The sequence below is a fragment of the Malania oleifera genome, chromosome 6 (genome assembly GCF_029873635.1).
Source record: "Malania oleifera isolate guangnan ecotype guangnan chromosome 6, ASM2987363v1, whole genome shotgun sequence".
NCBI lineage: Eukaryota > Viridiplantae > Streptophyta > Magnoliopsida > Santalales > Ximeniaceae > Malania > Malania oleifera.
In genome coordinates, this window is record NC_080422.1 from 50,522,093 (window position 1) to 50,540,872 (window position 18,780).

Genomic DNA, 18,780 nt, shown 5'->3' on the forward strand with positions numbered 1-18,780 from the left:
CATATACAAACTAAAATGCTAAACTACACAATACATAACCCTAATAATAAACTAAACACGATAATAAAAATGAACATAGTAATAAACATAATATGAACCTAATAATAAATATACCACAACAAGAACAATATAATCATGATAATGGAGATCCTAATGAAATAAAATACTAAAATATCACATAATAATAAAAACCCCACCATACATAATAAAAAAGTCATATTAGCATAAACATAAAACACAAAATAAAAGTGAGAGCAACCCCAAAAAAATACACTAGATTAAATATACGCACACAAACACAAAAACAGAAAATCAAACAAATATAAATAAAAATTAAAGATACATAATAATAAAAAAACAATAAAAGGGATGCATGAATGTGTGAGTGTGTGTGCCTCTGTGTGTGCTGTGTGTGTGTGTGTGTGTGTGTGTGTGCCGTGAGAGTGCTCACAGCTGTGCCTACTGCTGGAGTCGCAGGGAAGGTGGCCACTGTTAATATAGCTTATGATTATGTCAGGCGCCGACGGCAGAACGTCTAATCGGCACCGGACTATCCATAAGCACAAATATAAGCAAAAGAAATAAAAATGATAGATCGGAAAGAATGGTAAATAAAAGTGTGAGAAGCTCGGGAGGCAGATTTGCCGACGGAGATTGCAAGATCTCATGACAATCGGCCAGTTAACTTCTCGACATTTATTTAGCTACACCTGCTTTGGCAAGTCAGGATCCAGGGCATCAATCGCCCTTCTCTTGGTACATGTAGCTGAAAAAGGAAAGTAGAAAAACCAGAAAAAAATCAAACGGAAAAAGTATATATCTTGGCTGGAGGTTGGTGTGAGGAGACACAGACCGTGTGTGTGTTGGGCTGTGGGGAATCTGAGAGAAGGCTGTGTGTGCCGTGACTGCAAGCAAGGACCTGAGCTGCTGCTGTGGTTGGGGCTGCAAGCAGGGGGGCTATGTGAGGGAGGATGTGAGATGGAGAGAGGGAGTGAGGGAGATGGGAGGAAGGCTACGGCTGTGTCTCCCTCTACATGTGTGTGTTTTTGTTTGCCCGCGGCTGTGAGTGAGTGAACTGGGGTATGGCTGCCGGCGGCTGTGCTGGGTAAGGGGAAGAAAGTGCAGGTCGTGTGGGAGAGAGAGAGAGAGCAGTAAGTGTGTGTGTGAGAGGGAGAGGGAGAGGGAGAGCAGTGAGTGCGTGAGAGGCTTCCAGCCGGCCCCTTTTCTGTGCGTGCACAGCAGCTTGATAGCTGCTGTGTGCTCCTAAAAGTTGCCCTAAAAACCCTAAAAAAAATGTCGTGCCCCCCCCCCCCCCCCTCTTTTAATTTGCATGGGCTACATGGCCCATGCAAGCCCATCATTAATTTACCCAATTTTAAAAGAAAGGCCCAGTAAAGACAGACTTAAATTCCGGAAACGAAGGACCCAAACTCAACTTTTAAATAAAAGAGACTCAATTTAATTTTTTTAAAATAACCGAGACCTGAGAAATTAAAGAACTCAATTTCAGGATTCAATTTTTTAAACGACCGGGACTCAATTTTTAAAATGACCAGAAGTCAATTTTTAAAATGACCGAAACTCAATTTTTAAAATAACCAGGACTCAATTTTTAAAATGACCAAGACTCAATTTTTTTAATAGTCGGGACTCAATTTTTTTAAAATCGCCAGGACTTAATTTTTAAAATGACCAGAACTCAATTTTTAAAATAGCCGAGACTCAATTTTTAAAATGATCGAGACTCAATTTAAAGATAACCGGGACTCAATTTAAAAATAAATAGGACTCAATTTAAACATAACCAGGACTCATTTTAAAAACTCATGACTCAATCGGATTTTTCAAAAAGGATCCTCCAATTCTCGGGATACAAAGTTGACTTCTTATTACGCAGGATTTCCTCAAAAAGGTCAGGTTAAAATTGGGGTGTCTACATAGTGTTGCACACAACGCATCATAGATGAAAAAGATCTCCTGCCAAGCACATACATGTCAATATTGAAGACATAAATAAGCAAAGGTGACGGTTATTTAATATAAAGCTTACCTTCACAAACATAATCTCCCATAAACCTAGATTGATAAGATTGCTTAAACCAGTGAAGTTCTTGAAGAACCTCATTTATGAAGAGATAGCATGATGTGTTTCCTGCCAAATAATCAAAAAAAAAATTAAAAACTGATAAACTTATGTGTTTCTCAGGTCTCAAATCCAAAACACCAGGCTTTAAATTCTTCATATATACAAATCTAAAGAACATATACGACTGGATTATTGTTGTGCCAAAATATGAACTGAGAAATTAAGCCCAAAGTATATGATTTTTCAGTATAGTAACCACCAAGAAGAGAATGTTTAGCTATTTTCCCAGACAGGTAAACACCGACAAGAAAGGTGCTGCAAGATAATTACAGATTTATGAAAATTTTAAGGAGATAAAAATGGAAATATAATAAGAGCATGTAGGCATAAATAAAATAATATAACTTTTTGGTAGAAATAATTACAATATAGAGAGAAGGGGAGGATAAACACCCTCCAAAAAAAACAAAATAATAACAAAACAAAGGGAAAATATAACGGGTGTTAGTTAATATTACCAGATTTGGGATGACAGAGTGACAGTATGCATCCAACACCATTTCCAAAAGCCCCAGGATCTGAAATACAAGGCCTAGTTTCAATATATACATAAAACTATTGGATCAAAAACAAAAAGGAACAAGAACGATTACCTAACTGCAGTACCCAAAACAAACTACGCAACCAATTTCGGAAAAGATATGACATCCAAAAAGCACATCAAATCCACCTCATTTTCTTAATTACCCCTATACAATTGAATTTGTCTAAACACACACTGGCATACAAAAACAAATTGCAAATTGTCAAAATTATTAACAATTATTCCTATAAGGGAAAACAGAAATGTTGATGCAACTTAGCATATTCAGTAATGAATGCAGACTCATTTTGAAATAATTATGTAACATGCATACGAAGAAAATATCTTTTTAAAACTTAGCGATTTAGGGTGGTCTTTGGGTGGTCTTTGATTTCCTGAGTAAGACATGCCTCTTAAACTCCCAGCTATTGACATGGTCCTTGTATGCTTCTAATTTCTTATCGTCTCATATTAATGTACAAATACAGAGAATTTCCCTCATCATTGAAGAAAGCACATTATGTTGCCTCTTCTATATCTCATGTATCAAAGCCCCCACGCACCATTTGACTGGAGAATGCCTATGGATAATTTTATGTAATCATATTCTACTTGGAGATTTAGAAATTATGATTTTTCTTTAATTTGGGAAACATGGATATTTTAAGAATTTTCTTTAATATAGGAGTTATGGTGAATTTTTTTAGTTACTTTAGGATTATTTTGTAATTTTTGGTTACTTATTTCTAGGGTTTTTTAGTTGCCTATAGATATAGACTTACAGATGTATAGAATTACTGAATTTGATGATTAATTGATGAGCACTTATCCCTCCACATCCAACTCTCCCTCTATCCCTTCCTCGGGTCAGCTTCATTCTTTTTCTTTCTCAGTTTTCTATCTTTTCTCTCTCTCCCCCCTCGCTGTTGAATATCAAATTGGTTCTAGAGCAAACCCAATTCTCCACCATCAGTACAGCAGCCATCACCTTCACTCTTGCTACTCAATTGCTACCTTCCATTCCCAGCCATCACTCCCAAAAGAAAAAGAATCCCCATATCCAAATCCAGACAACAAACCAAAGTTCATTCCATAGAAGGAAAAAAAGAAAGACAACAACAACAACAAAACAAAGAAACAAGAAAGAAGATCTGTTGATGCAACGAGAAAGACCATATCAGATGCACAGAATCAGAAAACAAAATTGATTGTTGCAGTGACAGAGAAACCAGCAACATAAGCATAGAAAAAATAAAAACAAAAAACAAAATACAAAAAATGAAAAAACAAATTGCTGTGGCCAGTGAAGAGACTGTGAAAAAATAGTGATTTCATTCTTCTTCATCAGTACTTTGCTATAACCCACATCAAAAGCCTTGCCATCAGAACCATTCCTCACCAGAACAAATCCATCATTGATGCCTTTAAAAGAAACCTTCCAATCATTGCAGCCCCTCCATCACTGTCACACATCCCCATTATTGAGTCAGCTAGCATCATCACAGCCCCAATTATCAAAGCCCTGTACCTTCAACATTCAGTCCACCTGAAAATTCAATTAAATTTTTATAGTTACCCAAACCCAGTTAAGCTCAGACCCATACCTATCTGACCCCCATATTCACATCCAAAAACCCAATCAAGAAATTTTTGACAGCATTAGAGACATTGATAACTTTGATTTTTGACTCCGAAGCATGATAATTTAATTTGAGAGAAATATTTTTTCTTCACACCATGAGATTTTGGAAAGCATCAAGGAACAATTCAACTTTTCTGCGAGATATTGAAGAATGCTAAAAGGAAATTGAATCGAATTGTGAGCAAGTGGATATTTTCTGCAACATTTTCAGAATATATACAATAAATTGATCTTGCCAGCATCAGTTCCAGGTTTGCTAACGCGAATAGTGTCAGTTTCAAATTTGCCGAGATATTTGGAATACTTCTGCTAAAAATTGAATGTTTGCGGCGAGAAATTAGATGGATTCTAAAAAATTGCAGAAAAAATCTGACCTAGAGTCAAAAGCATTCTTGCAGGGACTTGGTAAGGCTATGAGGGCCTTGGTATGTACTTGCAATCATTTGAAAATTAGTTCAATATTTCTCATCTAATTGGTAAGCTTGGAAATTTGTACAAGGTCCATCTCTTAGTGCATTCTTCATTCTTGTTCACCAAGAAAAAAAAAAAAAAAGGTGTCCCTAGGTGGCATGGGCCAAACACTTCACACCTTGTGAAGGGGCCATGTGACACTATCCAAAGAACTCTTGCTTAACTAGTCAACCAAAGTTTACCACAGTTAACAACAAGAACACATTCTCAGCGAGCAAAGTATGTGAAAGCTAAGCAATAATGTAAGTAAATGAGAATCACATGGTAAACATTGAAGTAGTGCAATTCAATAACAACATCTCCATAGGCAAGGTGTGTTTAGCGAGGGAAGGAAGTAGGCTAAACATGTTTACAAAACCAAGTGAATTTTACATTGATTCATGAACACTCACCCTCTCCTAAAGAGCTTTATATGCCATTCTAGTTCAGACACTAGGAAACATCAAATTGACCAAGGAGTCGTACTCGCATTCTACACTAAGGCATAAACACACTCAAACCTATACTACTATTTGATGATGGTTACACATCCCATGTATACAAGGCAAGTGGTCACAGTCAACCATAATGCCCTGAATAAGCTTGACTCATGACACCAAACCACAAGGCTCCTCGCTTTGTGAAGGTTGGGGGAGGGTCGTCACAGTGTATACAACCTTAACCCTACTTTTATGCAAAAAGGCTGCCTCCTTGGACTCGAACCATGACCAACCGGTCACAAAGGAGCAACCTTGCCATTGATCCAAGGCCCGTCCTCATTCTTGCTTTTCAAATACCTATCCTTCATTATTTATTTATTTATGACAAGAAAAAATGGTAATTTTAACATATTTGGCTATCAAGTAATTAGAAATTTTAAATAGATGACTAAACCTAGGTACTCTTTTGATTCTGATGGTTCTTCAGACCACTTCACCTTTTCTTAGTTTAGTTCATCGACTTAGAGATTATACTAGATTTTTTTATCAACAGTGCTTCAATTTGCTAATCAAGACTATTTGATTGGCCAAAGAACATAGGCAAGGGATTGAAACAGGAATTCAATATTTTGGAGAACCACATGTTATCACTTGGTCTGAAATGAGATATATTTTGAAAGAGAAAATATGCCCTCCTCATTGGACTTGGAGACAATTAGTAGACCAATTTATGACATTAAACAATTTCTTTTCAGTTTGCTGCAATATTTGCCTTAATATATTGATCTCATGTTTACGTATCATATGGATAAGAGTATGAAAATTGACACCGTTTTCAAAAATAGGTTAAAACAAGAAATTACGAGTCAAATTCCTTCACAAAACCCAAAGACTTTCATCCAACTGTCTAAGGTTTATCACATGGTTTTGGAGACTAAGAGATTTCTGCAATTTTTCCATTGCAAGAACAATATCAAATGAAGTTTGGAAATGCCTAAGTGATAATTGAATTATATGGTTAACTAATTTATTTAACACAATTATAAAAACTAAGAAAATGACAGACGAATGGAGGAAAAGCACTTTAATACCTACATACAACGATAAAAGAGATATTCAAAATTGTAGTTACTATAGTGGAATTAATCTTATGACTCATACAATGAAATTATAGGAAAGGGTAGTTGAACAAAAATTAAGGTTGGATACAAGGGTCTCAAAAAATCAGTTTGGCATTATGCCTAGGAGATCTACTACAGAAACTATATATCTTTTAAGAACATTAATGAAAAATTGTAGGAAAAAGAAAAGGAACTTGCATATGGTTTTTATTGACTTAGTGAAAACATTTGTAAGATGGAGTAATAACTAGCATTAGGACTACAAGTGGTGAGGCCATAAAATTTCCAATCACAATAGGTGTACATCAAGGATTTGCTTTGAGTCCTTATCGCTTTACTTTAGTGATAGATGAACTTACTAAGAATATGCAAGGTGAGACTCCATAGTAAATGTTTGTAGATGATATCATCTTGATTGATGAAACTAGGGATCAAGTAGAATCTAAGTTATAATTATAGAGAGAAGCTTTAGAATCTAAAGATTTTAGGATAAGTAGAAATAAGACCCATTGGCCTAACTAGGCTTTTCAATCTTGTTTTGATGATAACAAATGAAGGATACATTAACATGAGCTGTTAAGTGTTTATTTCAGGTTTGAATGATCAAAGTACTCTCATGGAAGAAAGCTTGCAAATAAAGCTAATCAAATGAAAGCCTTCCGGAGTATAGAAGTATTGCAAAATGACAAATGAAAGCTCAAAGCTTATCAGGATCAAGCTGAACCTCAGGAGATGGACAGGAGCTTGAAGACTTCGTGCTTATTGAGTTCATGTTTAGAAAGTCATTTGTAAGTACTTCAAATCAATATTTTATAGATATATGAAGCTCTTTAGGATACAAAGACTTAGAGACCAGTTCTTAAAAAACCCTTGAAAATGATTTTGAAAAGTTATATTTGAGTCTTTCAAAAAACTAGAGTTTAAAAATCAAAAATGAAAATATTTGGAAAAAGAATGGACTGGTTAGCCGACTGACCAGAACACACTAAGATTGGCCAGCTGACTAACAAACACAAAGAATGAATAAACCTACTCAGCCGACTGACAGTTTGAACTAGGATTAGTCAGCCAACTAACCATTTTGAATGTGGTTGAGTCAGCCAATTGACAATTTATTGGAATTAATTTTTGGACGGACAGAATGTTGTCAACCGCCTGTCCAGCCGACTAACCTACACAAAATTGACCCAATCGAGTAAGTCAGCCGACTAACTCCACGGAGATTTTGAAATTCGAACTTAACGGGAAGATTTTCAAATTTAATTCTAGGATTTCAAATATTTCGCAAAGTTGACCAAACACTCCAAGTCAACTTGGTAAATAAGGAAACTCTTTCACAAAAAACTCTATAAATACCTCTTTAGCTTAATGAATTCCATAGCTCAAGCAATACAAGCATCCTACTTTCATATTCTCCTAAATCCATACTTGCTCACATTCTTGCTGGGAGAACTCTACGAAATTGCTGATTGATCAAAAGCCTTGGTTTTGATTTGCAACTAAGTTTTCTCTATCTCTAAGAAAGAACCTTCGGTGATATCTAAATCTTGAGCTTCATATTGTCTATTTAGTATTCGTTTTGAAGTATATTAAGTGCTCTAACTTGTACAAATTTGCTCTATTTTGAGAGTGTTCTTGTACGCAGATTCTTATTCCTATCTTGTAGTTCTTTGACGATTCAAGGTTGATTTGGATCGTTGGACCATGCGTGGGTTGTCGCTTGGAGAGGTTTCTCTTCCTGAAAAAGAAATTTTTGTAACAACTTTGTTCCGCTCGGAAAGGAACAGGTATAGTAGAATCCTTAGGTGGTTTGCCTAAGGCAAGAACGTAGGCTGGGGATAAGCCGAACCTCGTAAAAACCCGGTGTCACTCTCTTTCCCTTACTCACTTTAAATTCCAACAAAAATATAAACTGTGGATGTTTTAATTTTCTTAATCATAAAAACTACGTGCATTGGAAATTAAATAAATCAAAGTTTAATTTTGATTTGGGATTACGGAAACCGAAAGGGAGTACTTTGGTTGACTAATATACTTTGCGGAAACCTCAAAGGGAGTATGTTGATTTGTTAACACCCAAATACAAATTAACTAAGAGTTTATTTAAATTCTGAGTTGGTTGCGATTTGCACTAAAGAAATAAATTACATTCTCTACAGGGCTTACCTAAATATCCATAGGGCTATATAAGAATTCTTACTAAAAGCTGAATTTGCCAAAGTGCTGTGCATCTTGATTGAATGATTGGTTGTTTGATTGGTTACTTGGTTGGTGTGTGGTTGTAGATTGAATATTGGTTTCAGAATTTCTTGTTCATTTAAGTTTCTGTTGTGTAATTGATAAATCAACAAAGTTGTGTGTTTAATAAAACAAGGAATTCAAGAATCCATATAAAGGGAACAATAATTTTTTTAAATAATCCAATTCACCCCCCCTCTTGGAATAACTATTTCACTTTCAAGACCAAATGTATTAAACGTAATTTTATTCATAGTAGAAGGAATGATGGAGAAAAAATTAAACTTGATGGTCAAGAAATCAATAACACTAGTAGATTTTGATACCTCGAATCTATTAATGCAAGCTAAAGGAGAAATTAAAGAAGATGTAACACATAGAGTTAAAGCAAGTAGGGTAAAATGGAAAAGTGTTTCAAGTGTGTCATGTGTTTGTAGAATACCCTTAAGATCAAAAAGGAAGATCTATAGGATGGTTGTAAGATCATTTATGCTATATGGATCAGAATGTTAGGCAAGTAGGGAACAACATATCCAAGAAGTAAAAGTTGTCGAGATGAGAAGGCTAAGGTGGATGAGTGATATAACATTTAAAGATAAACTAAAGAATAAACATATTCGCAGCATAGCTCCTGCAGAAGATAAGATAAGGGCGGGATGACTCAAATGGTTTGGGCATCTGCAACATAGGCCAAATAGCATGCTAGTGAAGAGGAGCGAGTTAGTTACCATCAGGGGTAGTAGAAGGGGTAGGGATAGACCTAAAATAACTTAGAATAAGATAGTAAAGATTTAATAGCCCTGAATTTATCAAAGGAAATTGCCCATGGTCACATAAATTGACGGAAAATGATTCATGTAGTTGACCCACCTAATGGGACTAAAGGCTTCATTTGTTGTTGTTATTGGCTATGATCCCATACAAAATGTCCAATAGACAATTCGAATCAGTGAGGAAAAATATTCCACTTTCAGTTATACTTGTGCAGATTGTTGCATAATTGAGCATCATAATTACGTTAATGAGATAATATAACCACAGCACAATTTTCTAACCCTTCAGCAGACATAATTCATGCGTCTTATAATTCTTATCATTGTAGACAACATTTTGGTGACTATTTATAAATTAAACAAGTATAGATAACCAAACCATTAGTTTCCTAACTTGTTCTTTTATTTTAGAAAAAGGAGTCGGCACTTTACTTTTAATTTTTGAAAAGGCAAAATAAATGAAAACCTTTTGAAAAGAGATTAGGTTCGGGTCTACTTTTGTGAATAGGGAAGGTAATACTTTAAATCTCTTTTTATTGGAATTCAAAGAATCGGCACCCTAAAACACTCATTCTATGAATGGTAACCATGTTTACCTTGTGTGTATGTGTATAGCTCCCTTTTTCAAAGAAAAACTCTAAGAGAAATGATTGAATTTTGGAAAAATATTTGAAAAATCATATTGAAGAACCTGGCGGTCAACTGCCCTCCGTAATTTTCCATTCCTTTGCTTGTTCATTTCGGATTTTTACCAACCCTTAACCCCTTTGAAAAGGCGTTCGTAGAATCCATACAAAGAACTTAACCTCATAAAAATCCTACTACTCGATGCCTAATCAAAACGCATATACAAACATGGAAAAAATTAGAAAATAAAGGAAAGAAGATGGGAGGACTTTTCATTTTTTGTTTGATATGGCTAGATCTAAAAAGTAGACTACCTACATAACATATCCTCAAATGAGGAATCAAGTCATCTGTAGTCAAAAAAACATTTCAATTTCAATGTTAAAACATATTTTTGGGTTGTTTTATTGAAAACTCTTGATTTGCATGATTTGGTTTCTTTGGGAATAAAACCACAAAAACCTAACTTGAAAAATCTCGCATTATCTTTTAGAAAATAGGCTTTTTAATCCATTCGACAGCCACATCATAAATGGTTCATTAAAAAGTTAAATTTTCTAAAAAGATATTTTGGTTTCTTTGGAAGGAAAACCATAAAACCCATTTTGAAAAGTGTGGATTAAATTTTCTAAAAAGATATTTTGGTTTCTTTAAAAGGAATCATAAGGAATCATAAAACTCATCTTGAAAAGTATGGATTTTTTGAGAGAGAACCACAAAACTGCCTTGACTTTGTTGAAAAAGATTGGAGAACATCCAAACACCGCATCATGGATGTATGACTTCAAAATATTTTGAAAATTTTGCAAAAGCATGGAAGCTTTTTTGAAAGCTTTAATACAAATTCATTTGTTTTGATGAAAAAGTTTATTTTTATAAAGAAACCTTGAAAACTTTTAATAAAAGTCATTCAATCTCAACCAAATGTCCTCTACCAAATGTAGAGAATCAAAAACAGTTGAAATCCTGGGGGAAATCAAGCAAGAGTACAGAAAATAGCACTCTCAAAATTTGGCAGCCAACCACTAGAAAGGATCAAACCACCGTCTATAGCCAACGGCTACTTTTTCAAAAGGAAAGGGGGCCGATCGACCGCCTGAATGTACACTTCCACATTATCATGCAATTTTAACTTCTAAACATGTTTTTTCCTATACAATCAAGATATAAAAATGTTCTATTACTCTTAACGCGCATTTTTAACATAGATTTATGGAGAAATGATGAAGCATTAGCCATAATATTCAAAGAAACATCAATATGCTTCAACATGCTAAAATTCACAAAATAAGTGGAAATGAATGAAGCAGAGGGTTAGGCACTAACCTCTTTAATGAAGAATGAATCTCTATAGGTCAAGCGGAAGGCACCCTCACTTCAAAAAACACACCCCGAATTCCCCTTTCAAAAGAAGAGATATATGATTTTCCCTTTTTTCCTTCTTTCAAATAAAATCCCCTTTTGATCCCTTGAAGAACTTTAAAAACTTTACCTTGCCCCCACTTGGACATGCACCAATCTCTCTCCCAAGAAATCCTTTTATAGCCTTCCAATGGAATGGAGGGAAAGACAACTTTGAATGTAAATTTTGAAAATTCAAAATTTAAATTCAAAAATAACTTCCAACAACTACCGACCATCAACTGTCAATGTCAGAAGTTGACATGTGGCATCATTGGGGTACAAAGCAAACCCAAAATTCTCAGCCAATTGCATGCAAAAATGTCAAAAATTTGGATTTTTGCTGGGCCGATCAACCGCCTACAGAGTTGGCTAACCTCTATTGATGGCACCGAACAAAGGTAATGGAAGGAATGCTGGTCAACTGCCCTAAGTGACCAATCAACTGCCTAGTGAAAAATTTTACTTTCTCTTTTATCTTCCCTTGACTTTGATGTCTTCATTTGGATTGAAATTTGTTTGGTCAAAAAATAACTATCAAAAATCATCATAAGGATGGCCTATCTTTGATGACCCTCAACACATTTGATATTTCTTCCAGTCCAAAGAGATAAGCCGACCTCTTGATGGATTAAAATTGTTGCAAAGACTTGTAATGAATAAGATAAGGAGAAAAGTTGCCAACTAGGCAGGCTAAGATCCTTGTTGATGACTCAATTTCTGAAATACAATTGCCCATTACTAACCTAGAGAATGAGCCACAGTGATTAAACAAGAATTTATTGAAGATTCCTTGGTTATTTAACTTATCGTGGAGAATCCATTAAGATAATTTATTCTCCACCCATTGAATATGCACTTCCATCACCTACTTTGTTTCCCTCACATGACTACAATAAAACTTATCATGTCGTGCTTACATATTGATGGAATGCAAATCACTTGATATTGATTTTGATATTAAATGAATTTGTCTGAATGACTTGTTACTTTATCGAAGGGCGTCATAACCTTGTACACTTCCATATGATTTCCTTATATCATGTGCTTCTGTTGGATCTCTTACATTGTTGTCATCGGCATTATCACATGCTAACCATGTATGGAAGACTTGGAGCTTTTGAATGAGTCATCTTTAGTTGGAGGACCTATTTGCTACTTTGGTCGTGATTGAGGATGTGATATTGTTCTAGTTCTTCACTTTTGCTACATGTTTGAAATTATTCCATACTGTCGAATTGTTGAAAGCTAATCTATTTCAAACATAAGGTCAGATTTTCTCTAACAAGGAAAGTTTGTTAGACAACCACCTATGCATAATTTTAAGGGATAATATTCTACTCAAAAAAATCAGGGTGAGTCTTGATCCAACGGTATAGATGCTACATCCCAACTTCAAGGTGAGGTTCAATTCATGAAAATAGTCTCTCAAAGTGTTTAAGGTAAGACTACGTACATCATGCCCTCCCCTAGGGCATCGTGGGAGCCTTGTGCATTAGATGTATAATTCTACTCAATAAAAATAGCATAAACAGAGTCCAACAATTAAGGAAAAAATGTCACTCAGACACGTCAAGCAATGATACATTAGTAGATAAATATATATAAATATATATATATATATATATATCACAAAAATAAGAGGAAATGAATGAAGTAGAGGGTTAGGCACTAACCTTTTTTAAAATTATCTTTGTAGATCAAGTGGAAGGCACCCTCACTTCAAAAATCACACCCCAAACTCCCCTTTCAAAAGAAGAGGTATGTGATTTTCCCTTTTTTTCCTTCCTTCAAATAAAATCCCCTTTTGACCCCTTTAAGAACTTTAAATACTTCAGCTTGCCCCCACTTGGACATGCACCAATCTCTCTCCCAAGAGGTCCTTTTATAGCTTTCCAATGGAATGGAGGGAAAGACCACTTTCAATTTAAATTTCAAAAATTTAAATTCAAAAATAACTTTCAATAACTACCGACCAAGAACTATAAATGTCAGAAGTTGACATGTGGCGTCATTGTATACAAAGCAAACCCAAATTCTCATACAATTGCATGCAAACATGTCAAATTTTTGGATTTTTGCTGGGCCAATCAGCCGCCTACAGAGTTGGTTAACCTTTTATGAATGACACCGAACAATGGTAATGGAAGCAAGGATTGTGCATTGGATGTATATAATTCTACTCAATATCAAATAGCATAAACAGAGTTCATCAATTAAGGAAAAAAATGTCACTCATACACATCAAGCAATGACACATTAGTAGCTAAATATATATCTATATATATATATATATATATATATATATACTTATAGATATACATACATATATATCACAAAAATAAGGAATTACCTTGGGCAATGAGAAGACGAGTTTCATTGACACCTTCCCACCAAGCCATAACACTTTTTCGCGCCCAAGTACAGAAATTTTTTGGCAATCCTAGAGCAAAGCTATCAACTTGCAAGAGTTGGGGCGGCTTCCAAGTACATATGTTCCATCTAAGATAGCATGTGCAGAGTTTTGCACTATTAGAAACATAACCAAAAAAATAAGAAGGGAATAGAAAGCAATAGCTGAGGCGGAACAGCATAGTCAGAAAAACCACTGTTTGAAAAAAATACAGTTAGGCCATAGAAGAGTAAGAGCATCTGTAAACAAGGAAGAGAGAGTGGATTGATTTGGAATATTATTTGTAATAGGATTATTATCACCCTTGTGCATGGAATTTTGGCTAGCTTAAGTATGGGAAATATTGATATCCAAGTTGGTGGTCATTTCATTATGGGGTTTGCTTGTTTTTTAGATTTAGCTTAATATAATTCAGAATTAGAAAAGCTTTCGTTGAGATATGCTGCAATTTATCCTGCTATATTTATGGGAAACTTTCTGTTTCTACAAATGAGTTCTAGTTGGTCTTCTTAACTTTTAGTTATGGTTGGGACATTTTCTTGGAAATTTTTGCTTTTGTACAAAGTTTTATAGTCTATAAAGAAGGTCACTCATACCAAATAGAGATTAGAGAGTTCAAAAAATCCTGATCAAGTAAAATTTTGCCCTTTTAATTGAATATTGATTGTGTAGTTGCCTTACCTTATTCTACTTTTTCTTATTTCCCCTGCACTATATCTTCCTTTAAATTCTATGTGCTGCAATATTTGCTATTTAATTCAAAAAGACTACTTTTATATTCCCTTAAAATATAACATTTCCATTTCAACAAGAACTTTTAGTTTCTATAAATAAGAAAGTAATAATTTTGATTTCATTGTTGATTTTGAAAAACAATAGAAATCAGCAGCAGACAACGGAATATATATATATATATATATATATATATATGAAACTTCACAAACTATTCATGGAGGCCATACTATGCCATTTAGAATCAAAATAAATAAAATGAGATAATGACCACAAGGGACAAGGAAGAGTTCTAGAAGAAAATAGGATGCAAACAGTTCAATTAATGTTTCGCTTGCTTTGCCCAAGGCATATGCTATAGAGAATGGGAGAGGAGGAAGACATTAAGGTTAAGGAACTCTCTCCCCCTATCTTTCTATCTCTCTTGCTCTCTCTCTCTCTCTCTCTCTCTCTCTCTCTCTAACACTGTGCATGCTAACTCACATGGAAATTGTCAAAAGAAAAAAAAAACAAAAACAAAAATGACAATTCATATCAACATTTTCGAATTCTAAAGATACTTAAAGTTCAAATTTTCAACAAAAATTTTCTAATTTTTGTTTGATAAGAGCCTGATTATTTTTATTTTTTTCACAGAGAGATAGACACCGAACAACGCGTGTTAAAATTGAATAAATGCATTTTTCTCTATTATTCAACATTACAAGGGTATATATATACATGAGTCAAGGAACAAGATTCCAAATTACTCCTAAATATCTGCTCTATAATAATTATACAATAATTGAAAAATGGAAAGTGTAGATATTTTTCTAATACTCCCCCTCAAGTTGGAGCATGGAGATCCGATGCCCAACTTACGTGATAAGTCTTAGAAATGTTCACGAGCCAAAGCTTTGGTGAAGATATCGGTAAGCTAACTGTGGGTAGGAATATGCTTAGTGAAGAAGAGGTCAGCCCGTAACTTTTCACGAATAATATGACAATCGATTTCTATATGTTTTGTATGTTCGTGGAAAATAGAATTCTGGGCAATGTGAAGAGCCGCTTGGTTGTCACAATATAAGAGCATAGGCTGGGAATGCAGTACACCAAGATCATTTAAAAGAGTTTTGAGCAATGTAAGTTCACATGTAATGGAAGCAAGTGTCTAATACTCAGCTTCGGCAGAGGAGCGAGAGACTGTAGTTTATTTCTTAGTGCGCCAGGAAATTGGACTAGTGCCCAGCTAAATGAAAAAACCAGTGGTGGAGCAGCGAGTGAAGGGACAACTAGCCCAATCCGAATCAGAATAGGCTGAGACTTGAAGAGTGTTGGCAGTAGGAAAAAGTAAGCCTTGGCCTAGAGATGCCTTAATGTATCGAAGAACACGTACAACAGCATCATAATGTGGTTGTCTGGGCTAGTGCATAAATTGACTGAGAATGTTGACTGCAAATACAATGTCGGGATAAGTGATGGTGAGATATATCAACTGCCCAACGAGCCGCCGAAACGAGCTTGGATCGGAGAGAAGATCACCATCAGTATTATTGAGCTTGAGATTTTGTTCCATGGGAAAGTTGGCAGGACGAGCACCAAGATGACCGCTATCAGTGAGGATGTCAAGAGCATATTTTCATTGATTAAGAAATATGCCAGTGGGAGAGCAAGTGACATCGACGCCAAGGTTATATTTCAGTTTGCCAAGATCCTTTAGTTTGAATTTTTGAGCAAGCATGGCTTTGAAAGTGCTAATATCAGAGAGATCATTGCCTGCCATGAGAATGTCATCAACATAAACAAGAATGAGAATAAAAGACTAGCCCTAAGGGCGGGTGAAGAGGAAGTGATCGGCCTTAGATTGGGTGAAACCCTCAGCAAGTAAAATAGAAGATAATTTAGAGAACCAATTGCGAGAGGCTTGCTTAAGGCCATAAAGTGATTTCTAAAGACGACAAACACGAGTCTCCCCCTGTTTGCAATAACCCAGTGGAGGGGTCATATAAACCTCCTCATCGAGGTCACCATGGAGAAAAGCGTTGTTGACATCCAATTGAAGGAGATGTCAATTCCGAGCTGCAGCCACTGCAAGAACACACCTAACAGTATCTAGTTTAGCAACAGGAGCAAAAGTGTCATAATAATCCACACCTTCTACCTGAGTGTAGCCCTTAGCCACCAAGCGAGCTTTGTGATGCACTATGGATCCATCGGCCCGAATTTTTGTTTTGAACACCCATTTACAGCCAATTGGTTTTTTTCCAGATGGGAGATGTTGAAGAACTCATGTATAATTGGCTTCTAAGGCTAGGTTTTCAGAAGCTATGGCATCACACCAATGTGGGTGTAGCACAGCTTGAGAATATGACGTGGGTTCGGGATGTTGGGACATAACAGAAAGAAAAGCAAATGTTGATGAGAAAAGAGATGATAAGATAAAAAAGAGAGACAATGAACCGTACTTGAGGAAGATCTTGAAACGTGTGAAGTCGTGGAGGACTTTGGTAAAATAGGGCAAATATGATCATCCAAGTAAGACAGATGTGTGATAGCTCGTTTGGTCCGTGAAGAGATGGGTGGAGGGGGTGGTGGGGAAGTGGGTGAGGGTGAGGGTGTCGGTGAGGATACCAAGGGTGAGGGCAAATAAATAAAATTATTTATTAATGAATAAGAATTTTGTGAAAAATTAATTTTTTTAATTTTAAAAAATATATCAAATATATCCATGCCCTAGACGTCAGCGCTTGCGCCCGTGCGTCTCACAGAACGAGAACAGGGTTACTTCAAGCGTCTCTGTGACTTCCTAGTGCGTTGGTTGCTGCGGGTTATCGCTGACGAATCACGGTACCTCTCTGGGGCTGTGGCTGGTTAGAACTGACGTTTTCTCTCTCTCTCTCCCTCAACAATTTTTTACTTTTTAGTTTTCTGCAAGCATTGACTGATCTTCCTAGTTTAATGTATCAAATGTCTGGCTTTGTAGTACTGTTCAGTTTTGGATGATTATGCTTGTAAATTTACTACTGAAACAGTTGCATCGAAGAACTACAATTTCTTTCCAGTGTTATACTGATCAAATTTGGGATGTTATATACACTTATGCTGTTGAAATGGGTTTAGATCATCATTTTTGTTCTATTCTCTTAGCTCTACGTTTTTAGGACCCTGCGCCAGCATTTCTGCGTTATTAGAGAAATATCTACACTTTCCATTTTTGAATTATTGTATGATTATTATAGAGCAGATATTTAGGAGTAATTTGGGATCTTATTCCTTGACTCATGTATATATATACACCCTTGTAGTGTTGAATAATAGAAGAAAATGTCTTTATTCAATTTTAACATGGTATCAGAGCCCTAGGTATTCTTAACCTATTTTTTTTCTCACCTTCTTTGCCGCTGCCGCCGCCACTGTTGTTCGCTCAAGCCTTCCGTCTCTCTATTTTTGGCAACAGCAGACAGCAGCGGACGTCATCCTTCTCTCGCAATCCATCTCTCTCTGCCGCTAACCCGACCTTGCTTCCCGATGGCTGTCTTCACCCGAAATCCATCGCCATCGGTTCTTGTCACCCAACCCCGACAACGTCTTCTTCGGCGAAGAACAGCAGCAGCAGTTCTCTCGTTCCTCTATCTTCCAGCATCTCTCCAGTATCTCTGGCTCATCTCATCGTCTCCGATCATCTCTATTGGTGCTTTGTTTTTTTTTCTTTTTTTTTTCGGTGATCTAGCCATCATAGTTTGGTGTTACTTGTCTTTTCCGGCAGTGTTTCAGCTGTCGTCGTCTTTGGCGCTTGCAGCGGTCTCGGGTCGCCTTCTCCAACAGCATCTTTGCTTGTTGCTCCGACTCCGGCATGATTCTTGTCTTCGGATAATTTTTCTGGCAGCAGCTCCTCAAGCTCACAGCCTCTCTGTTTCTCCAGTCATCCCTCAGCATCTCTCTCTCAGTATACAGTAGCTCTCAGATCTCTTTTTGTTTATCTCTCTCTGTCTCATATCTATGCTCTCAGCATCTCCACTTGGAAAAGGCTCCCACGAGGCTTCTCTGACCCGATTTGACAGTTTGGTTCATCTGAACTGATCTGACATTATGTCCAACATCACATTAGCAGAGGTCTCCTCCTCCAATCCAACATCCTCATCAATTCTGAATGTGTCATCTCCATATTTTTTCCATTCTGATGATCACCTAGGTGCCATCCTCGTCTCCACTCTTCTCAATGGCGACAATTATCCTACCTTGAAGAGGGCTATGAAAATGGCCTTGAATGCCAAAAATAAATTTGGTTTTTTAAA

The 18,780-nt window shown here is 36.1% G+C and overlaps 1 protein-coding gene and 1 non-coding gene across 3 annotated transcripts in view; both read right to left on the minus strand.

The window, feature by feature from the left end:
* LOC131158093 (uncharacterized) overlaps window positions 1-18,780 on the minus strand; it is a 72,753-nt gene that overhangs the window by 51,020 nt on the left and 2,953 nt on the right. For both annotated transcript variants that reach the window (XM_058112690.1, XM_058112691.1), the window contains 3 exons: window positions 13,715-13,863; window positions 2,605-2,664; window positions 2,051-2,152 (listed from right to left, as the gene is read on the minus strand). In XM_058112690.1, the coding sequence (XP_057968673.1) occupies window positions 2,051-2,152; window positions 2,605-2,664; window positions 13,715-13,763 (211 nt within the window). In that variant the 5' untranslated portion in view covers window positions 13,764-13,863. The remainder of the gene's footprint in view (window positions 1-2,050; window positions 2,153-2,604; window positions 2,665-13,714; window positions 13,864-18,780) is intronic.
* Window positions 616-713, minus strand: LOC131159084 (small nucleolar RNA snoR109). The gene has a single exon (XR_009137696.1). It is a non-coding gene; the product is annotated as a small nucleolar RNA snoR109 (small nucleolar RNA).